The following is a 24,704-nucleotide window of genomic DNA, read 5'->3' as shown; positions in this document are numbered from 1 at the left end:
TGCAGTGCAAAAGCAGTCATAGACAACAAATGGGTGTGGCTGGATTCCAGTACAATTTTACAGACACTCTAATTTTCACATGTCAGGAAATTTTATTCATCTTTTAATTTTTTTTCAACCCTTTAAAAATGTAAACAGTATTCTTAGCTTGCAGCCCATACAAACAGGAGGCGGGCCAGATTTGGCACATGGACCACAGGTTAATGACCCCTGATCTACAAGATCAAAGGTCAAAAACTCTAAGATCATTTTAAAATCAGCAAATATTCACAAAGAATTAAAAAATCTTTTTAAACTAGAAGCAATTTCATGAGACTAGATTTTCCAGAAAAGTACAAAACTCACTCCTCTTGGTAAATTACCTTCATGCTTTCACACTTAAATAATTGGTACATTTTACCATAATTCGAACTGCATTTTCCAAAAAGAACTACATTATGTAGCACAAAAGGTATACAAAACTATATGAGCCAGACCTGTAATAAAAAAGATTATTCACTGTTTACCTGAAATTCAAGTTTAACTGAGTATCTTGCATTTTTATTTGCTAAACCTGGTAACCCTTTTGGTGTGACCACGGGACAAAAATACTCTCCAACATGGCCGGTGGGAGTGTGAATTGGAACTACTCATATGGAGGATGTGCATTATCTATTAAAATTGCATCCATGTGTCCTCAATTCCACTTCTGGGGAATCTATCTAAAAATATACCCACTCATATTCAAAATGATGGATTGTTCATTGCAGCAGACTGGAAGTACCCTAAATGACCATCAATAAGGACCTACAATAAATTATGGCACATTCATGCAGTGGAAAACAATGAAGTTGTTAAAACAAAGGGGATGTTCTCTCTGTAGTTATACAGGAATAACTCCACGTTCTAACGCTAAGCGAAAGAAGTAAGGTACAAAACAGTGTGAAGGGCTTCCCTGGTGGCGCAGTGGTTGAGAGTCTGCCTGCCGATGCAGGGGACACGGGTTCGAGCCCTGGTCTGGGAGGATCCCACATGCCGCAGAGCAACTGGGCCCGTGAGCCACAACTACTGAGCCTGCACATCTGGAGCCATGCTCCACAATGAGAGGCCGCGACAGTGAGAGGCCCACGCACCGCAATGAAGAGTGGCCCCCGCTTGCCGCAACTGGAGAGAGCCCTCGCACAGAAACGAAGACCCAACACAGCCAAAAAAAATTAATTAATTAATTAATTAATTAATTAATTTTTAAAAAATCAGTGTGAAAAGTATAATACCCTTTTGTGTGAAAAAAGGAAGAAAAATCAAAAATGCTAATTTCATTTGTGTGTATATGCATAAATAAACTCTAGAAGGGACACCATATACAAATAAGTGATAACCTATGCATGTCTGTCAGGTGAGAGAGGAAGAGGCAGGAAGGTGAAGGGATCTGGGTAGCTGAGAGACTATGCAAAGGAGACATCTTACATAATTGTTTACTTAAATTATACATATTTATTACTTTTTTAAACTTTAAAACAGAAAAATAATTTTTTCTTACTTATAAGACTCCCAATTCATCTCCCCCTCTCACCTAAATGGATCACTGCAATACATGGACCTACACGCTTCCCAGTAAGTGTTTAATGATGAGAGTTTCAAAATGACCTCAAGGCAGAAAAGGCCACCGAAACACTGGTAGGAAGGCGACATCATGAGACCAAAGTTTAAAATATACAGAATAAAAAAGAAATACACATGCACAGGATATACCTTTATCCATTCGGTTTTGTCTACAAATTTGGTAGCCAGCTTTTCTGGATACACTGAGACAGCTTCCAATAGACAGTACATGACTGGCAAACCTAAATAAGAAGGAATTCAGAACCATTCTGATTTCAAGAAAAGCAATAAACGTACAGAGATCACTAAATTCCTTTAAAGCATAAGGCTACAGCTTTAGGAGGCATTCCCCAGTTCTACAAAACAAAAGTTAACCTAAATACAGTATGTGATTCAATACAGCAAATTTACAGACTTATTGTCTATAAAAAGATGCCCTGTTCTTCACACCCACTTCCAAAGGAAACATATATTACCTATTGTTAAGCATTTCTTTCTGAAAAAAGAAATAGTGTATCAAAGATGAACTCAGGCAAGTTTAGAAAAGAAAGATTCATGTTCAGTTGTAGAAGAGAAGACAGAAAATAATTTTGCTATAAATTCTCAGCTGAGTTTAAAATTAGATTTTTGCTTAAGTGCTTTAGTATAATCCTCAGCGTCATGACCGCCTACCTCCAACCCCTGCTAACAGCTGCTGAAGCAGGCCGATGTAGATCTGAACAGGGTTGGTTTCCCCACTCTTGGAAGAAGACGAGGAGGGTGTTGTCTGGCTGCCCGACATTAAAGTCCGTATATAGCGTCCAATGGCCGGGGCGTGATCTTGCATATCAGCCAAACTCTGAGAGGTGGGCACCACTCCCGCACTGTGAGCCAGGCACATGCGCAAGTACAGGACTATCTACAGACAGAAGGAAGAAGGACACCAGATAAGCGTCTCAAAAACTCAAGGCAGGAGATGTTCTTCAAAGTGACAGTTCCCAGCTTTGATTCCCCACCTTCCTTCATAAAGCTATTCAACAACCCTCACAGAAGCTGGAAAACACGACTCAACGTGTGAACTGAAATTACCACAATGGAGCAGAACTTACATAACCAGCTTTTATAATCCAAAGAGTGGCTTTTAACAGAGTTTAATGGAGTTAAAACACAAACTCCACTTTTAAAGTCTAAAATATAACAAGGAAAATTATTATTTTTTTTTAAAGATGTGTGTGTATGTATGTGAGAGAGACAGACAGACAAGACACTGGGCAGAAACACGGGACCAATGATCTGTTCCTGTGGAACTCCAGCTGCATTTAATCTCCACTGACACGAGAATTTGAGAAAATGGGTTCAAATCATCTACAGAAGAGTAGCTACGATGTCATTAAAAACCTCTGACATAAATTAGCTACTAAGGAGTCCTCCGGAAGCTCTTTCCTTGAGAGCTAGAACAGGACAGGCAGTAATTTCATCGTGAGTCTTCTTACTCACTCTGAACAAGATTATCTCTTGCCATTTAATTAGTGCAAGTCAATGACTGAAACAATAGAATTTCCCTTAGTAAATGAGATAAATTAATCTAATTCTCCAACCTTCAAAACTGGATAATCCAAATAACCTCAATATATTGTTGGCTTTAAAATTCAAATCTAATTTGCTGTAAATTCCCAATAGCAATCAATGCAGAGCATCTACTTCTTTCACGAAGAGAATCTCACTGAGATAAATGTATTTCTAGACTCCACTATGATTTAAAATAATACCAATTACTAAGTGCTGTTTTCCTAATAAACAACCTGGTATAAAACAATGACGTCACTCTATGGGTTTACCTCGAACACAGAAAATTCACAGTCATCTCTTTGACTGTGACATTATCGTTAAGAACCTTTAGTGAAAGCAAAATAGAAATACATGCCAGTCCTACCTCTCCAAAGGCTGCTGGGTTAAATGGAAGGACAGTGGTCCCAGTCATGTACTTGGCTGGCGTTTTCATTCGATGGGAAGCCTAATAAAAATAAACCCCAAAAATCAATTACTGGAAAACAAAGCACGTGTATGTACCCTTTCTCAACTCAAAAATAACTATATTTCTAGCTACATTATTGTCTGTTACTGTTTTTTTCTAGTCAAAGCATTTTTCCATTAACCATGCTTGACTGTGCATGGACCTCAAACCCTAAGTTACAGATGTGTTGCCTTTTGACTGGCTTGTTTAAAAAGAATAAACCTATAAATCAACTATACTTTAAAAAGAAAGGAAAAAAGAAAAAGAAAAAAGCTGCAAAGATGACACAGTAGCAAGTAAAAAATATAAAATAAAATAAAAAGAATAAACCTACTCCAGGCATCTACTGACAGTCACCCCAGGGCGCTGCATGCCAGTTATTTTCATTAATAATAGAGGTCGAAGGAAAATATTAGCACAAAAGCATCTTCTGCCCACAAATATGACAGTGTTATGGAGAAGAGAATCATGGCTGCTACATACTGACCTCCAGCACCCTTAAGATGTCTCTCTAAGCAAAAAGCTAAGACCACCAGTAGAGGTGAAAGGCAGTAAGGTATCCCCCCAGCACACTAAGAGAAACATCAATGTAAAAAGTAGGATAGGGTCAGGGTGGGGGGTCATGACTGTCAATACTCCGATCTACCAGCAAAAACAGGAGACTTGCAAAAGCAGACGCAATGCTCTCTTATGATCATGGTGGAAAAAGTCTGAACTGCTCCCTGAAGCATTCTTAAACTAATGCTGCCCTAAATAATGCCCTTAAAAATAGAAAAGATATATTTCAAGCATGTCATGCCAAGGGTAAAAATTTTAAACACAGCCAATAAAAATAATGGTACAGGGTTTCCCTGGTGGCGCAGTGGTTGAGAATCTGCCTGCCAATGCAGGGGACACGGGTTCGAGCCCTGGCCTGGGAAGATCCCACATGCCACGGAGCAACTAGGCCCGTGAGCCACAACTACGGAGCCTGCGCGTCTGGAGCCTGTGCTCCGCAACAAGAGAGGCTGTGATAGTGAGAGGCCCGCGCACCGCGATGAAGAGTGGCCCCTGCTTGCCGCAACTAGAGAAAGCCCTCGCACAGAAACGAAGACCCAACACAGCCAAAAATATAAATAAATAAATAAATTTTAAAAAAAATAAAATTAAATTAAAAATAATGGTACAAATGAACTTATTTACAAAACAGAAATAGAGTCACAGTTGTAAAAAACAAACTTACGGTTACCAGGAGGGAAAAGGGGGGGAAGGGATAAACTGGGAGATTGGGATTGACATATATACACTACTATATAAAATATAGATAAATAATAAGGACCTACTGTATAGCACAGGGAACTCTACTCAATACTCTGTAATGACCTATATGGGAAAAGAATCTAAAAAAGAGTGGATGTATGTTTATGTATAACTGATTCACTCTGCTGTACAGCAGAAACTAACACAACAGTGTAAATCAACTATACTCCAATAAAAATTTTAAAAATAATAATAATAATAAAATAAACACAGCCAAAATGTTGAATAACATAAAAGGAATTGTAAGTAATTTAGATTTGGGCAAAACAGATTAATTACATTTGAGATTTATATTTTTCTCCTCACTTCGTACCTTCCTCTTATTGTATTAACATTGTTAGAAACTTTACTATTCAACATTTAGTGATTAGCATTTTAAAAATGTGTCACCTAAAAAAATGTAAGTTTATTTTCATCATTCATTATATGACTTAAACTATTATCTGAAGTTAAATATCATACCTTTTCCTGGATATAATATACCATTTCTGGGAAAGATGGCATCTGCTTAGAAGCACTTTCTTTTCTATTTCTACCAGGAAGACACCTTAAAACTCGTTGTGCCTCTCCATGAACTTCCTCCCGTCTTTCAGAAAGATAAATAAGAAACATAAATAAATTTCACCAACTGGAGAATGATCATATGAAGACTAAGAACAGCAATTTTATTTGTCATCTGTCTTAAATATATTTTTGGCTATCTATGCAAAGAGGCATAAAATACATGATAAGCAATCGCTTCTTTTTGGAAATTTCATTAGATGTGGAGAGTCATATGGCTTTCATCTTTGAATTTTACCCACAGGAAAAAACAAGACAGGGTATGACTACAGGTCTATATATTGTATCAAGGGAGCCATACTTTTAACCCTAAAAAATTGCTCCTAAATTCCATAGACGAACACTGCAAACAACAATAAATTTTATTCAATTTTCAACTAAATTTTAAATGAACCCAAATTCAAATTAACACCTTTGAAACTTACGGATCTCCTGCAGCTAATAAGAGCAAATATCTGGACGGTATATGATCTGAGGGAAACACGGTGCTGGCAAATTTCACAGCCACTTGTCGAACTTGAACTTCAGGCTATTTGACACATAAATGCAAGAACACACACACACACACACACACACACACACACAGATTAAAAAAAAAAAAGAATTCAATTACCAACAACTCATTCCAGTCGAGTCATTTTAATTGTAAACAATCAAAATTTAAGTTGATATTTCAATAAATATATCTAAATAAATAAAACATCATTTAGTCAAGATCTTTAATCATGTTGTTTAAAAGTCTTTGGACAATGACACTATTTAAAGACTACTATTATGATCTAAGAGGACGCTCCAAGTAGAGCAGGAAACCCCACCAAGACCATAACCAGAGAATCTCTCTGCAGATGCACATCCTCAGGCCCAACCATCAGACCAAGGTCACTGTGGCAGTTTCTAGCCACCACCTCTGCTTCTCCAACTCTTAAACTCTCAGTCACATGAGTGAAATTCAGATATTTTGCAGGGAACACAAACAGAGCTTACTTGGAATCCCTACAAATTTAAAGCAAAATACCGCCAACGCTTTCAGATTAGCTCTTAAATTAAAAGTGACTCCAAAGCAAAGCTTCAACTACATAAATATATCCAATTAACTTAAATAGATTAAGATTGTAATCTATGAATACGAAGTTCAGCCAGAAAAGCAGTTGTAGAGTCTACTGATGCTTAAGCTTTATTCTCGTGTATCTTCCCCCTGGGTCATTCCTCCAGTCACAACATAAGTGAGATGAGAGATGCTTAGAAACGTGTACTACCTCATTTACTCAGGTGTTCTTGCTCTTTAGCATTTTTGGAGCTACTGTAAAGGGCAATGATATTACGGACCAGTCTATATGATTTAGCCCAGGGTCTGGTTGCCTTACATGTAGTCTGAGAAAAGAAAATAAATTACCTTGGCTTGGTAATACTGTTACATGATTTGATCTGCATAAGTATAACCTGCACCCATGTGCATTATACAAGCATTCCATTTCCTTGTAAGGCTACCTACAAAAAGTTTTAAGTATTTGACTCTAATGAGCTTCCAAATAAGCCTATACTTCTTTGTCCATGTTATATGATCATGAACCAGGTACACTGGACACCAAGAGCATTTGACAATGGGACGCTATATATAATAAGCCTTCTGAGTGTACATAATTATCCTGTCATATTTCAACAGAAACCAGATACCTTTCTGAACCTTTAATAATTCCTCAATATAAATGTGTTAATAAACGTTCAGTTAAGATGCAATTCATATTAATCTCACCAATATTTGACATCATTCCCTCTTTAATCTCCCTCTCTACTCCTAGAAATGGAGGACAAAGAACTGACTAAAGCAAATACATAATGTATTATTTTATATTGCATATTATATATCATGTATACATATGTGTAAATAACCACAGATACTAAAAATTCTCCTGCAAACTCCCATGGCAGGCAAATGAAGAGGACTAGAAGGAAGAAGAGTATGGATGATGGTACTGGCTTACTTCCTACAGACTCATTTTGATCCATAAATTGTGCCTTTCTTTCCTTCTGCTTTTCTCACCCAGTGTTACCTACAGAACTCCACCTCAGTGGACTGTAGTGCTCAGCTACCAGTTAAAACAAAACACTTGCAACTGGGAGAGCATGATATTAAGAACAGTTTTCCAACAAGGAAGGCTTTAAACATAAGGCCTCTGTGAATATCACTACTCCTTCTTCCCTAAAATCAGATTCCAATAACGAGGAATTAAAAACAGATCATAAATCACAGTCCAAGTGAAAGCAAATATTCCTCTTCATTATAGAGAGTTAAGGCAAAAAGCAATTCAAATTTTGATCTTAAAAATGTAGGGCTTCCCTGGTGGCACAGTGGTTAAGAATCCACCTGCCAATGCAGGGGACACGGGTTCGAGCCCTGGTCGGGGAAGATCCCACACGCCACGGAGCAACTAAGCCCGTGTGCCACAACTACTGAGCCTGCGCTCTAGAGCCCGTGAGCCACAACTACTGACCCCATGAGCCACAACAACTGAAGCCCATGCGCCTAGAGCCTGTGCTCCGCAACAAGAGAAGTCACCGCAATGAGAAGCCCGCACACCGCAATGAAGAGTAGCCCCCGCTCGCCATAACTAGAGAAAGCTCGCGCACAGCAACGAAGACCCAATGCAGCCATAAATAAATAAATTTTTTAAAAAAACTGAGAGCTTAAAAAATGTTTAAAAAAAATGTAAAATTCATATACTACCAGCCATTGTAGTTCACATAGTTGGACCTACCTTTATTAAGTACGAAGCCACAAGTGCCTCCATGAGAGTCCGCTGTGCTCCTTCCAAAGTACTATAAGCTCCAACCATCATGGATAGTGCTTCTTGAATAGCGAGTCGCGTCTCGGGCTCTTCCTATGAAGATGATAAAAACAGTGTTTCCCTCCCTGTTGGGTTTCCAAGTGAGCATCCAAACAGAAAGCATACACTTGCCAGGTGTTTCCCTACCTTACATAGGGCTTCAAAAAGCTGCTGCACAAGAGCTATATCCTTAGTGAATAAATGGGGCATTCGACTGTAAGAGAATATGAGGTCATCATTACTATCAAAAATTTCCATAAGATGGAAAAAAAAAAGAAACTAAACACAAACTTTCCTAAACTTGCACTTTCACTTCTGAACCATGTGAACATCACTGGATTACCTCCCCCAAAGAATCAAACACTTTTTAAAGTAAATAATTAATTCTTCAACTGCCTAATAAAATAACTCTAGATTAATATACCTATTATCCAGATATTCTCACTAGAATATTCCATGCATTCAGTTAACATTTCTGATTTTAAAATAAAGAAAATAGATGAGACTAAATGCTATTTAAACTAATGACTCTGGTGACAAGGAGTTTTGTCACTTCATGCCAACACACAAGGGACAAGGTTTGTTGACAACCCTATGCTGTATCAGCTGATCTGAAGTGGCGGTCTTCTGAGCCCCCAAACTCCTTCCCTACTCAGTGCAGAAGAGCAAGACCTAGTCTACACAGGCCAACACAGAACCTGTGCCAGGGTGTAAGCAGCACCTGGTACCACTGAGGTTGCTGCTCCTCTATCCCCCTGCTCTGAAATACAGTGAAGGAAGAGGAAACCAGGAGGAACTGGGTGCAGGAAACCATGCTAAGCAGAAGAAAAAAAATCCAACTTTGGAAACAGGGCCGCTCAGAATCATAATATAATGCTATCAGAAAAGAGAATCACTAGAAAAACTCTTGATTATCGAGATTATAAACGCTGGTAGTAAGTAGCAACAAGAACACTTAAGGTCAATCAAATGTCTCTAGGGTACAAGAAAACTGTAACACATTATGACACAATCCAGTTCAAAATCTCATTTCAAGACTGCCATTTAATATGGTAACACATCTTCAGATGTAAGTTTAAATGTCTCACATTCATTATCCTTCTACAAGGAAGACATTTCTAAACAACCTACGACCCTTTCAGAATCATAACAAATTTATTCTCCATCCATTATTAAATGCCACAATTTTTCTTAGTTTACCAACAGGATATCTCTCACTGAAAAAGAGTTTACTCACCTGGAGAGTTTTCCAACAGCTGAATATGCCATTGACAGTAGCTTAGGGTCCTTGAAATTAAGGAAAAAAAAAAAAAAAGAAAAGAACAAAAAGCAGACAGAACAAAAAACACAGTAAACAGCAAAACCCTTTTGCTGCAATTAAATGCATTATTTTACTCCTTGTTAAACCTAGGTCTCACCCTGCCTAACTATATGATATCAGCATCTGAACAAAACAAATAAAAATGTCCAAACCCAGAATGCATCACAGTACTAAAAGGAAAAACAAAACAAAACTTTATATCCCCAACTTACTCCAAAAGGAAAATGCAGTGGTCATATATGAAAAGGTTCTCTTAGCTGGTGCTAAGTTCAGGATAGTTTCAATACTATATAACCTGCAAATACCAAAATTCACCACCAACGTACTGGGAAAAAGGCTTAACTTATTAGAAAATTCACCTGCCCAACAGGCTAGGATCCACTCTCTCTCACCCAAAACTGTAGTACGCTGGGGAGCAACTGTCTAAAAATCTGCACCATAGGAAACAGCTTCTTCTCGTATCTTCCACCATAAAAAATTAAAGGGATCATAGTATTCGGGTGAGTTAGTGAGGTTCCCACTCAAGATACAGATAGAATTTTACGTGGTTTTAGGAAAACCAATAGTCTGACATTACTTAGAACATAGTAACACTTCTGTGAGCTGAAGTTTATACATTTAACATAGGATTCACACACCTACATGGCCACTCTTACAGACTCATCTGTTGGGAAGACATGCAGTGTCATCTGGAGGTAAAAGGATTACAGCCCTGTAGTTTATCTGGCCTCTCTAACCTATCTTCAAATATACAGTTCCTCCCCTAAAAGCCCCAAAGCATTTTTATTCCTACCAACCATCCAAAGAATCTGACTACGCCATAAAAATAATCTGAAAGTTTCCCAAGGCCTTAAGAACCATGCAAGCTCTATTCAATCAACAGAAGAAGACAGGAGACTCAGGCCTAACACTGCCCCAAAGCACAGCTGCACAACAAATGAATAGCTTTTCATTAATAATATCTACTAATATGCCTTTACTGTGCTGAATAATTTACATGAATTATCTCATTTAATCTTCACAATAATCCAATGAAGTGATACTATTATCCTCATTTTTCTGATAAAGAACAGAGGTCCAAAGAATTTAAGTAACTCACCAAGGAACAAAACTAGAATTCAAACTCAATTCTAAATCCAAATGGCAAAATACTGGTCACTATACTACTGCAAACATGCATTCATGTTTAGCTAAGACTTAGGAAGAAATACTAACTAGAGTTCTTGAAACCTTACCTTTTTTAGCAAATTCCCCTGAAATACTAGAAATGGTAGGAGTGATACAGCAAGGAAAAACAGGATTTGAAAATCTACAATCCAAGGAATCCTCATTCCACTTAGCTTAAGGAATCAAAAATTTACTGAATGCATGTTCTGACAGGGTTTGTTTGTTTGTTTGTTTGATCTTTATTGGAGTATAATTGCTTTACAATGGTGTGTTAGTTTCTACTGTATAATATAAGTGAATCAGCTATACGTCTACATATATCCCCATATCTCCTCCCTCTTGCGTCTCCCTCCCACCCTCCATTTCCCACCCCTCTAGGGGATAAAAAGCACCGAGCTGATCTCCATGTGCTATGTGGGTGCTTCCCACTAGCTATCTATTTTACATTTGGTAGTGTATTTGGTAGTCTGACAGAGTTTTGAATCAATAAAATCTCAGTCCCTAAGAATTAACACCATTTCTCAAAACAAGCAAATCCAAATAGACCTATATGGAAATAAATAATAAACTAAAATTTAATTCTTTTCATTCCATTTTTGCACAGTGCCTAAAAGTAAAATAAAATGTACTAGCTTTTTAAAATGTTATTTAAAGAAATGATAAGACCACCTCAAGATCCGTATCAGTTTTTAATACTTATTTCAAAAAAAAGGGGCAGAAGATGGTGGTAATTTCTGAAATTTGCACCACTTCAATTAAAAATGTTAAGAAATGATGGAACAACAGCAAACTTTAACTATATCAACATATAGACCAGCGAAGTTTATAACAGAAAATACTTTAAAATATAAAATGTTAACAAAAATTTAAAAAAACAAGTCACTTACTTCTTTATATTCATTGATTAGCTTGGTGAGGCCATTCAAAAGCATTGGACCTAATGGCTTAATCTTGATTTCTGGACAGCTTTTTTAAAAAAATAACACATACGAAGCAAGATATAAGAATCTCATAATTACATATCTTTTCAGATTATTACTTAGAGACATAACTGAAGTAAATTTAAATAATCTATTAAAGTATGAAATACTTTAAGATAAGCAAACACGATTTGTTTCTAGGTAAGATATACTTGCATCACTTCATCACTCCAACAGCTTGAAAACTTTACAAATAGTTCAAAAAACTTACGTTACACAAATGTGATGCACAAATTGCAGGGATAATGTTCTTAATTTTGAATTTGTATTTGTACCAAAGAGTCCATCATATACCACCTATGAAAAAGGAACAACATCAAGAATACCGATTAACAATAGCAATTTACTATCTTCAAATACTATTAAGGATTCAACAGTAGGTCTTTTGCACTACACCTTGTTCTTCAAAATTAATGCAGTTCTCTTTCATACAAATATTTTAGCTGATGGCCTTAGGAAGCCAATCAGTAGCTTCAAGCAACAGTCTGTGGAGTAACAACAAACACAATGGTAGATGTTACAAGTCTGCAAAATTTGTGGGGCTACCACTAGGAAGCAACACAGAGTTCACGCTGCAGTGGGCTGCCACTCTCACGCAAGGGACATGAGCAGAGAAGATTATTTTGGGGGTATCAGGTTTCTTAATTACATGTGGACTCAGTTTGAAAACATAAATAACTACAAATAAAGGGTACACCTACAGGATGTCTATGAATATTCTGCCACAAACTTCTAGCTGCTTATTATATAACGTAGTGTTACTACAACCAAATTTTCTGAACCAAAATTATCAAAACACTGTCAGGGAAACAGTGCCTGGAAAGTGAAATGGAAGAAGTTCTGTGATTATTTTATGTTTACGGAAACACAGAACAGAGTACTTGAAATCAGTCAAATATTAGAGAGCCAGATACTGGGAATAAAAGTTGTATCACCTAAAAGGAGGAAGCAGCCACTTAAACAAATAAGCCTTAAGAGGCAGAGATGCGAAGGAAGAAGCCAATGTCCACCACACACGTACAGTGAGCAAGAGGACAGTGTTCTTACTTAGGGACTGAAAGAGATGAGAGGCAGGAAACGGGGACATTTCAGATAGGAAGGGGCACACCGGAGCAAATCCTGAAACTGGAGTAGACGTTTACCAGGCCACAGGGGGGAGGGCCACCATGCCAGGAGTGGAGACACAGAGCCATGAAAACAGCATACTTAAACAGCAACAATCTCTGTTGGAGCATAAGGTACAGGGCAAGGGTATGGTGAGATACGAGACCAGAAGGGAAATAACTGCTGCCTTTCCACCATTTACTGAGAACTTGCTAACTGAATGAGTACTAGCCACCCTGCTCTGAAGCTTCTACCTGCTAATCCACTCAGTCTTTACAACATTGCTATGAGGTAGCTGCTATCATTACATCCATTTTACAGATTTTTTTTTTTACGTTTAAAGAAAAACAGGAAAAACCCTGAGGCTTATTTAAGATCAAAAGTAAGTAACTAATGACAAAATTATGCTCAAATGAATCTGTCTCCAGAGCTGAGCTGGTCATTACTTGGACCAAAAGGCAAGAGCTTTTCCGGAGGGGTTCCTATCCCACACCAACAGAGTATAAGGATTTCCAACTGCAAAAATAACTCTGGTGGCAACACAGAAAACAGACTGGCAGTGGGCAAGACTAGAGGCAGGGCAACAAGGAAGACGACTGTGGCAAGCAGAACAAGAAGTGACGATCTCCATTAACATCAGCATTCGGCAGACGGGGGTGAAGACACTGAGGCAGCAGCATCCAGAGGCTGTGGCCACTGCCTTCACGAGGGACTCCAGTCAAGGATGACTCATTTTCCCACCTAAATGACCAAGTGTCTGGTGCTACCATTTTTGGAAAAAAGCCACTCAGAAAAGCACTAGTTTGAAAGGAATTATCACCATACATTTAGGGTGAACGGTAACCATATACAGCATGTATTCTATAATAAAAATTTATAATATATATTATATATAATATATATTTATATATAATATTAATATATTAATAAAATATATTTTTTATTATAGCTATAATTAAAGAGTATTTTCTGCAGCTAAACTTGAAAGAGAAAAAAGAATCTCATTAATCTTGTTATACATATCAACCTACCTCCTGAATATCCATTAATGCAGTTCTTTGTCTAGTTAAACAAACATGAAAGTTGTAAACAGGCCATTTTTCTCTGGAAAGAATGAGTTACCTGAATGTTAGCCGGGAACGTTTCAGCAGCTTGTCTAGAACGAAGGAGGTGGGGGACAATCTTTAACTTGACCCTTGTACTGACTGGGTCCCTTTTCAGCTCTGGCTTCAGAACTGCTCCCTGTTGAAAATATGTGTGATTATAACTCAGCACTTCAAAATTATTGTGAATTGAAAAAAATCATGAGAGATCATCTAAATCAATGGTCTCTCAAACTTTTGTTTCAGGATCCCTTTATACTTTTAAAAATTACTGAAGCTTCCAAAGAGATTTTGTTTATACTGAACACCTATCAATATTTAATATACTAGGAATTAAAACTGAAAATATTTTAAGTACTTATTCACTTAAAAATAATATTAAACCCATTATATACTTTCATAAATAACGTATTTTTAAGAAAAATAAAAAACTATATTTTCCAAAACAAGGAACTGCACTGAGACAGTGGCGTTGTTTTATATTTTCTGTAAATCTCTTCACTGTCCACCTTAATAAAAGAAAGCTGGATTCTTATATCTGTCAGCATTTAATTTGTTGTAATATGTTGTTTTAAGTACGTTAAAAAAAACAGCTTCACAAAGATATGTGACTGGAAAAGGGGGGATGAATTTAGCCTTTTCAGGTAATTACAGATATTTGATGCCACCCCAAAACTTGATATGCAATAGGTTCTTTTTTTTTTTTTTTTTTTTTATTTTATTTTATTTTTGGCTGTGTTGGGTCTTCGTTTCTGTGCGAGGGCTTTCTCTAGTTGCAGCGAGCGGGGGCCACTCTTCATCGTGGTGCGCGGGCCTCTCACTGTCGCGGCCTCTCTTACTGCGGAGCACAGGCTCCAGACACGCAGGCTCAGTAGTTGTGGCTCACAGGCCTAGTTGCTCCGTGGCACGTGGGATCTTCCCAGACCACGGCTCGAACCCGTGTCCCCTGCATTGGCAGGCAGATTCTCAACCACTGCACCACCAGGGAAGCCCCCTGCAATAGGTTCTTAAAGGTTAATTGCCATGTGGATTTGAAACCATATCAATGGAATATTTGCAAACTGTTCTACTAAATTCCACCAGTCTATCTGCATACTGAATGGCTCCCTTACCCTGTATGCTTCTGTCACATCACTGGTCATTTGGAAAATACTGGCTCACCGAGTTAAGCAAATATTTCATTATAAAACATCCACGCACACACAAAAAAATCACATGTTAGTATCATGACCAATCTCATCAGAAAAGTCTGTAAGCACTGACAAGCTGTCAAGCTCATCGTGATGAATACAAATTTCCCAAAATTCTAGCTTTTGCTTAAAAGCTCAACTTTCATCTTTGCCTATAAAGCATGTTAACTGTTTTTTTGAAGCCTCATTTTTTCATTTTAAAAGAGAAAATACATGCCAAATACCCATCTCAATGACTAGAGTTTGCCTCTCTACTCTTTTTTTTAAATAAATTTATTTATTTTTATTCATTTATTTTTGGCTGTGTTGGGTCTTCATTGCTGCGCATGGGCTTTCTCTAGTTGCGGCGAGAAGGGGCTACTCTTCGTTGTGGTGCACGGGCTTCTCATTGTGCTGGCTTCTCGTGTTGCGGATCATGGGCTCTAGGCATGCAGGCTTCAGTAGTTGTGGCTCACGGGCTCTAGAGCACAGGCTCAGTAGTTGTGGCGCACGGGCTTAGTTGATTCTGCGGCTGGGCCAGGGCTCGAACCCGTGTCCCCTGCATTGGTAGGCGGATTCTTAACCACTGCACCACCAGGGAAGCCCAGTTCTTAGTTTTTTAAGGAAACTCCATATTGTTTTCCATAGTGGCTGTATCAGTTTACATTCCCACCAACAGTGCAGGAGGGGTCCCTTTTCTCCACACCCTCTCCAGCATTTACTGTTTGTAGATTTTTTGATGATGGCCATGCTGACCGGTGTGAGGTGATACCTCATTGTGGTTTTGATTTGCATTTCTCTAATGATTAGCGATGTTGAGCATCCTTTCATGTGTTTGTTGGCAATCTGTATGTCTACTTTGGAGAAATATCTATTTAGGTCTTCCACCCATTTGTGGATTGGGTTGTTTGTTTTTTTGATATTGAGCTGCATGAGCTGCTTGTATATTTTGGAGATTAATCCTTTGTCAGTTGCTTCATTTGCAAATTTTTTCTCTCATTCTGAGGGTTGTCTTTTTGTCTTGTTTATGGTTTCCTTTGCTGTGCAAAAGCTTTTAAGTTTCATTAGGTCCCATTTGTTTATTTTTGATTTTATTTCCATTTCTCTAGGAGGTGGGTCAAAAAGGATCTTGCTGTGATTTATGTCATAGAGTGCTCTACCTATGTTTTCCTCTAAGAGTTTTATAGTGTCTGGCCTTACATTTAGGTCTTTGATCCATTTTGAGTTTATTTTTGTGTATGGTGTTAGGAAGTGTTCTAATTTCATTCTTTTACGTGTAGCTGTCCAGTTTTCCCTGGAGCTAATATGATTTTTAAAACAACTATTAATCGTTTAGAAAGCAAACAAATAATCTTGTATGTCAAAGTTTCAACTTGGAACACTTTTAAACACAGTTAACTAAACAGAACTTATGTTATTAAGCAAACATCTTATTTCCAGAATTCAGAAGAACCCACCTATTGTTCTAGGTTCTAGACCACGGGTCAACAAACTACAGCCCATGGGCCAAATCTGGCCTACCATCTATCTTAGTAAGGTCTGTGAGTTAAGAGTAGTTTTTACATTTTCAAATGATTTTTTAAAAATCAAAATAATATTTTGTAAAAGTATATTTCATGAAAATAATATGAAATTCAAATTTCAGTAACGATAAAGCCTTACTGGCACACGGCCATGCTCATTCAGTTCTGTTCTGCCTATGGCTGCTTTCATGCTACAGCAGAGTTGAGCAGCTGCAGCCTTAGAACGATATATCCAATAAAGCCTACGATATTTACAGAAAAAGTTCACTGAGGCGTAATCCGGACAATCATTATTTAAGCACCTGAATTGAAAACACCACATCAGGTAAACAAAGTTACCAGGAGATTTTAATCTACCTAGACTAGTATGGCTTAAAACTAGTATCAATATTTCCCACAGCATAGGTTCAACTTAAATCAAAATAACCTGGAGAAAATGTTCAAATACATAGAGCTATGTCAATAAAATGCTTTTTATGATGATGTGAGAGTAAACAAAAAAAACCTACCTCTTTCGTCTTCAGTGGTATATCTCCAAGGTATACTTTGTACATCTTATTAATGATGGCAGGATTATTCCAGTCAATCAAGCTACAGAAGGTTTCAACAAAGCTTGTTAAAATTATTATTTTTTTTCTCCCACTCCAATAATTTCAAAAAATCATAGCCTCAATATGTGTTACCAAAGAAAAATATTATAAATACACAAATGAAATGGGCAATTGACATTGCAGAAGAGAAGGAAAGGGATTAACTTCTATCAAAGTTAGTTTTCAAACAGAAAAAAAAAGTCACTTATCCCACCATGATTCAACGTAAGATAGATCAGTGTATCCAGTGGCCCAATTTGGTACTACTCAAGAAATCTGGACTGTCTTCCACTCTCAGGGCCAATGCCACGGAGCAGTTCCAACACAGCAGAGCCATACTACACTTGTTCAAAGAGCCCTGAGGCATGATTCTTCTGTTCAGCCACTTGGAAATTCAGAAGTGATACAGAAAGTGACAAAAAACATTTTACCCATTAAAGCCACACCCTAGGAAGCTTGCAGCCCATGGCATTTCTCAAATACCGTGTCACTGTGATCCCCAGTATCCCCCTCTTATCTCCCAGCACCCACTTGCAATTTTAGCACCTAATTCTACAGAGCAGTCCTGCTGCCGTTAGTCACTAAGACTTATTCCTAATTGAGGACCACAATAAGGTGACTTACTATTGATGGGCACCCACCCCCTGCAGCAGCCCCTGCCGTCATTTTATAAACCTAGCAATAACGCAATCCTGCATTTCACTTGATTACTGAGATTTAACCATACTCTCTTCTCTCCTTTGACATTGATTCTGCTTTCAAACTATGTTGTATTTGTGCAAACATAATTTATCATGCTGCTTTGACTGTTTTTCTAATCCATCTCTTCTTTCATAGCTTATCAATCCACCTCTTGTTTGGATATCCACAATTCCACTAGCCTCAAAGACATTCTATAATTCTACTTATTATTTACCTATATCTTTCCTCAGCTGATTGCTACTAACTAATCCTCAAGCTCCATCTTTGTTTCCTTCCTATAAATACTTCAGGTTTAGCAATTTGTGACAAAACACACACACACTTTAGTAAAACAAACTAAAAACTTAATAGTGATTAACTAATAAGGATAATTTTCACTGTTTCTTCTACTTTTCCTCTTGCCACCTTTCTAGTTTTAGTTTTCTGATTACATGCTTGTGAAAATTCAGAAATGAATAATACAGAAAATAAAATTCCTTATAATCTGCACCATAACCCTCTCTATTCCTTTTCAGTAACCACTAACTTTTGTCTATCTTTTTCTAGACTTCTTTCCTATGCATGTAAAATAGTTGGATGGGCACGGCAGGTAGATAAAGAAACAGACGTATCATTTGAAGAGACACTTTTATTTAACAAAATGGGATATCTACATATTGTTCTCAACTCACTTTTTACCTCTTAACAATGTTATGCTATTTTTTGGAAAATACAATTATTTTAATAGACAAAACCAAAACTAATTAGAATAACTGAGCACCACATTTATAGTTCCAACAATCCAATCTACTGTATGGTGTAAAGAATGGAGTCAGTTCAAACACAATGAGAAGTTTTAAAGGAAGATTTTTTGGAAAACAGAATGGAGGTTCCTCAAAAAACTAAAAAGATCCAGCAATCTCACTGCTGGGCATATATCCCAACAAAACAATAATACAAAAAGATATATGCACCCCAATGTGCATAGCAGCACTATTCACAACAGCCAAGATATGGAAACAACCTAAATGTCCATCAACAGATGAATGGGTAAAGAAGATGTGGTACATATATACAATGGAATATTACTCAGCCATAAAAAAGAATGAAATAATGCCATTTGCAACAACGTGGATGGACCTAGAGATATCCCATTTTGTTAACTACATTGAGCATTAAAATAAATTCAAAAAAGAACTATTCCATAATTTGATTTTTTTAATGAAGTATCTTCAATTTTTCATGTATTCTCCAGTCTTTGCACATGTCATTTATTAAAATCAGTACATATATCATTTTGTACTATGCTTTATTCATTTGCCATTACTTGGAGGCAATTTACATGTTGCTTTATTATTTTTATAATCATTTGGGCAGATATATAATATTCCAAATAGGTCACATTATTTATTTAACTATTTACCTATTGTGGAAATCTGAATTTGTTTCCTTTTTTTTGAACAACTACAGGAAATGGTATAATGAATGAATCTGTAACATTTTTCTAAATATAATATTCTTCTTCTTTTGAATGATTCTCTTAGGATAAATGCCCAAAAGATTCAGATAAAAGATTGTAAATATTTTTATGATTCATTACCTACTACAAACTGCTTTCCAAAAATTATTTCAACTTACAGTGTCAATCAACAGGGTATAAGAATAGCAGTTTCAACAGAAACTTAAATGGAGTAATCAACTGTTGCACAATTTTATTTACCAATGGGTACAAATTGGCATACCACTGTTTTATTGTGCATGATTTGATTTCTTAAACACAATATTTTCTATGAGCCTATTTACTATATGTATTTCCTCCTGTATAAATTAAGATCTATTCAACACCTCTTTTCAGGGGACCTGATTTTCATATTAACCATAATACCTACATATCCTTTATTAAAAGCCATCTCAAATAATTTGAGATAGAGGAAAAATCAAAAATGAATAACTTCCAGGTTTTGACATTTTTCTTAACATCAGTTCTTTAAGTTCACTTACCTAGACAAAGGTTTCAACTCTTACAGTTATAATCCTAACCCATTCCAATTTTAAACTACTTCTCCAAACAGCTTTTCTTCTTTGTCTTATACAGAATTCTGCTCTTTAGCAAACTGTCTTTCATACAAATTAGGTATATTTCACAATCTCATAAACTGAATGTCTCACTACACAAAACCTGAAAAGAACAAATATGTGCTGAGCAAGCTTTTAGAAATCTAGCCTCTTTTTAATTTCGAAAGTTTAAAAGGGAAGCAGTTTACCTTTGCTTGCTTTTCAACTCCAGGTCCGCTGCTGTGGCTACACTGTGGCGTGTGTCACTAGAAGCAATCACCAGGTGGAGAACAGCTTCGAGCTCAGGCACCTGCTCAGCTTCTATGAATTTCACTATACCCAATTTGCACTGTAGATAAATGAAGGGAAGGAAAACCACTGATCAGAGAAACCAAGACCACCAACCTAAAACATCTGTTTCACATATCAGTAAGCTCATAAACCAAAGATTAATAGAACAACAGCAGCCACTCCTATTTAGGCTTACAATGTGCCTGGGACTATACTAAACCATATATATTCATGATTTCATTTAACTCTCACAATCTGTGAGATGAGTATCATTATACCTATGTTTCTGATAAGGAAACTGAGGCAAGGCTGAAGAGATTAAGACACAGTTAGTAAATGATGAAGGCACAATCCAAACCCAAGTCTCGGACTCCAAGGCCATTATGATACGAAGCCTTCCTACTTAGGTTAACAGCCTCTCTAAAATGATGAAGCCTTGAACTGAAGTCCAAATCTGGAGCCTCCAGGTAGAAGTGGGGTACATCAGAAGTAAAGTACTCCATGGACTGTTTTGACAGTTCGAAAAGAACTAAACTCACAGTCCATGAAGTTCTAATCTATTGTTAACATACTAATTCTGTCCTCAGTATTCTTACATACTGAAAAAAACATGATTTCAAACATATGCAAGAACTGCAAATGCAAGTGAAATTCTAATCAAACAGTATTCAGTCTAACTGGCTAAAATGAAACACAGACTGAAGAGAGATTCTGCTTAGAACTTCATGCAATGTGAAGGAGCTATGAATTTCAATACAAATAACTCTATTTAGGATAAATATACCTGAAAAATGAAACTTTACCTTTAAGAATCAGTTACGTGATAGTTCTCATGTATATGAATTAGGACTGATAAAGTTTACAATAACTAAATGACAAAGGATGCAATTAAAAAGGATCATAAAAATGCCTGCCTTCCCTCCCCATGTTCAACACAACTGACCTGCAACAAGAGCTACAAGAGAGAAGATGCAAGCATTTACCGCACCCACAGTTATGGGAGTCAACTACACAAAGATATACACAAAAAAGTGTGCAAAGGAAACTGAGAACAATACTCATGTCCAGCAATAGGAGAATAGTTTAAAACATATTATGTGGTTTACACATAATTACATTTAATACAGACATTAAAAAGGACATTATTTAAAAACCTGATATACTATTAAATGAAAAAAATGAAGTTCAAATAGTGTGTTATGTGATACGTAAAAATGTATTGTGTAAAATTACATTTGTGTACACACACATGTACACAGAGCAGGCTGTAGGTGAATGACAAACTAGGGTGGCAGGATTCCAGGTAATTTTAAATTTCTCGTTATAATGTTCTATATTACTTGAACATTTACATTATCACTAACTTTATCATTTGAAAAAAATAAAAGCTGTCTTATCTGAAAGAAAAAAATGTAAAAAAAGAGATATTTAAAAATTAGAGGAAAACAGCTTTCATCCTTGAAACTAAACTGTTCAACACTAGATCATGAAATTGACAAAAGGCATACAGAAGCCCTTAGAAATCAGCAAATAATGACTAATGTTAAGATTACAATTTATAATGTTAACAATGATTCTCCAGCACTTATAGCTTTAGCCCTCAGACAGACCTAGATTCAAAGCCTACTACTAGGAGTGAGACTGTGGTGAATCTCAAAACCTCAATTCCTTTTACAAAATGGAACTAACAATTTCTATACCTTGTCAGGTTGCTGTGAGGATTAAATGAGATAATGTATTCAAAGTACTCAGTATAGTGCCTGTCACATAGATCACACTCAATAAAGAGTAGCTTCTGTTACTATTTACCCTTCTTTCTTACTTACATCATGGTTTAAGAAGAAAAAAGATCTACAAAACACGAAGATGTTAATCTAATCAAATAGAGCCCTTGCTGAACAAATCATTCTATAAATTTGTTGAGTGGCAAGAATGCCCACTTGCCTTTTTCCCTTTCCTGGGAACACTGTTTTGATCAGTGATCGCTTACACTGCCAAAAAGAAAAGGATCAAATCATTTAGACTGCCATGGAGAGATAAAGGAAGGATTGGAAGACTAACCCATGTTGCTTGAATTCCAAAATAATTACATACTGATCTCATCTGTTCTTCCCTGAGGTGCCTGATGACACAGACACAGTGAGGCACCTTCTCTGTAGAGCACCAGTCTTTTTTAAAAGCTGCTCAGAGAACATCTGTGTCCTGTTTAAATCCAGAATAAAATTCTTAATGCCAATTTTTCAATTCCCAGGAAGAAATATAAAAGGGCGTCATGCTTTTCCCCCATATGGTCACTTGTTCCTCACTTTACACAAAACGTACAGCCCTAAAAAGCTAAATAATGTGAGATAAATTGTATTTCAACTGCACCAAAGCAGCTCGATAATTATTAAACCTGTAATTAAAAACTAAAATGAAAGAAGTTACTTAATTTATAAATGAGCTATATTTTATACTTGAAATATGTAAGCAGTATTAGAAAAACTAAAGAGCATTTCCCACTCCTCCCTTTCCCTGGGGCTTTAACCAATAAATGACATGATGACGAGAACACATTACATCAATCGTATTTCATTAGAGAGCCTGAATACGCTGGAATTATGTGACACATGCTTCCACGGACCTCAAAGGGGCAAGTGTGCAGGGTTAAGCTCCGTATGAACAAGCAGTGTGTGATACCTGTTCCAACTGTTCAGGTGTCCATGGGTTATCTCCAATAACTCGTTTAGCTGCATAAAAGCTCATTCCTGGGGGAGGCTGTGGTATTCCAGAACCTCCCCCACTATTTGAAGAAGAACCCTGTGCTGAAGATGAATTTTGGCGACTCTGGGATTCATTTAACACATATCTGGAAAGGAAATAGGAATTTAACCTCTCCATAAACACATACAAACACACGCATATATATAGCACATTCAATTATATACTTTCCTCCCACAGAATTTTGTTAGAAGAATAAACACTTGAAATTAAAATTTTATCATAAAGAAAAATTTTAGAGCTATCTAAAAAAGGTATCTACATCTTCAGCAAATTAACCATTAGAGTACATCTGCTCAACTTGGTTACAAATGAACTGTAACAGTTACCAACAATGAATATAAATATTATGTTCACTCTTAATCTATAAATAATTGTTCTAAAAGCCACTATGGACCCACTACATTTTGAGTTTTTAGTTGACAAATACAGACAAAGGTTTACTGACTGTAATGGGGTGGAGGGGGAACTATTGTTTTATACCCAAAGCAGAGAATATTTATAGTCCTTCCCATTTCTGTTCAATTCTCCTTGAACTCCTTATATTTCTGCATTAGAAAACCCACTGAGGGCTTCCCTGGTGGCGCAGTGGTTAAGAACACGCCTGCCAATGCAGGGGACATGGGTCCGAGCCCTGGTCCGGGAAGACCCCACATGCCACGGAGCAACTAAGCCCACGCATCACAACTACTGAGCCTGCGCTCTAGAGCCCACGAGCCACAACTACTGAGCCCGTGTGCCACAACTACTGAAGCCCACGTGCCTAGAGCCTGTGCTCCACAACAAGAGAAGCCACGGCAATGAGAAGCCCGCGCACCGCAACGAAGAGTAGTCCCCGCTCACTGCAACTAGAGAAAGCCCGCGCGCAGCGACGAAGACACAACACAGCCAAAAATAAACAAATAAAATAAATTTATTTTTAAAAAATAGAAAAAGAAAACTCACTGAAACCTCCAAACCACTTACCATACAAGCACATACACCCCAAAAATGAAAAAATTCAAAAGGATCCAAAGAGGAAAAAAAATCATAATAAGGACCAGCTTTTTCCATTATATGTTCAAAGCATACAGCTTTGCAGCTAGTTATTAATTTATCATCCCATTTCTTTTTTAGCTTCTATAGATTAAAAATAAGATTTCTGATAAATTCATTTTGAACCAATTAAACTAGCATTCCTCATCTACAAAATGAAAATTTTGATATGAATATTAATTCAAGTCCCTCTGAACTCTAAAATTCTATGCTGACAAATTACCAGACTGGTTATTAAAATAAAATACCCGTTATAATAAAAATTAAAGAAAACACCTGAAGCCTAATGGCACAGTAGATTATTCTACATTACTATATACCATATTTGTTCCATTTCTAAATTCATCTAATTTTTTTTTAAAAAACCTGTTAAAGAATCATTTTAATATTTTTATATAAACAAGGCAAATTCTCACTGGTAAGAAAAATGTGAGGAACTACTGGCTTGGGTACATTGTGTGCCTAAGTTAAATTTGGATTTCAAAGTTAAATTACTAAAGCCATCATCACCTGCCAATTCTGGCTGCCTCCTGATTCAACAACTATAAAAGGAGGTTTTCATTTATTTCTCAGTTATAGCAAGACTGGCAGCAGTACGTAAATCAATTAATAACTACTGAACAGCTAACATCACGCAAAACACCATCCTAAGCACAAGACAGAGGA

At 36.9% G+C, this 24,704-nt stretch overlaps 1 protein-coding gene across 5 annotated transcripts in view; it reads right to left on the bottom strand.

Moving 5' to 3' along the window:
• Positions 1–24,704, bottom strand: part of ECPAS (Ecm29 proteasome adaptor and scaffold) — a 98,515-nt gene that overhangs the window by 34,051 nt on the left and 39,760 nt on the right. For all 5 annotated transcript variants that reach the window (XM_068553826.1, XM_068553825.1, XM_068553827.1 and 2 more), the window contains 14 exons: positions 22,923–23,091; positions 20,162–20,301; positions 17,136–17,217; positions 13,954–14,073; positions 11,939–12,024; positions 11,635–11,713; positions 9,497–9,546; positions 8,407–8,473; positions 8,191–8,313; positions 5,860–5,963; positions 5,336–5,459; positions 3,494–3,574; positions 2,254–2,479; positions 1,732–1,823 (listed from right to left, as the gene is read on the bottom strand). In XM_068553826.1, the coding sequence (XP_068409927.1) occupies positions 1,732–1,823; positions 2,254–2,479; positions 3,494–3,574; positions 5,336–5,459; positions 5,860–5,963; positions 8,191–8,313; positions 8,407–8,473; positions 9,497–9,546; positions 11,635–11,713; positions 11,939–12,024; positions 13,954–14,073; positions 17,136–17,217; positions 20,162–20,301; positions 22,923–23,091 (1,543 nt within the window). The remainder of the gene's footprint in view (positions 1–1,731; positions 1,824–2,253; positions 2,480–3,493; positions 3,575–5,335; positions 5,460–5,859; positions 5,964–8,190; positions 8,314–8,406; positions 8,474–9,496; positions 9,547–11,634; positions 11,714–11,938; positions 12,025–13,953; positions 14,074–17,135; positions 17,218–20,161; positions 20,302–22,922; positions 23,092–24,704) is intronic.

Source organism: Eschrichtius robustus, chromosome 10 (genome assembly GCF_028021215.1).
Source record: "Eschrichtius robustus isolate mEscRob2 chromosome 10, mEscRob2.pri, whole genome shotgun sequence".
Taxonomy (NCBI): Eukaryota; Metazoa; Chordata; class Mammalia; order Artiodactyla; family Eschrichtiidae; genus Eschrichtius; species Eschrichtius robustus.
Note: the sequence above shows the minus strand (reverse complement) of the source record. Positions and strands in the feature narration are given on the sequence as shown.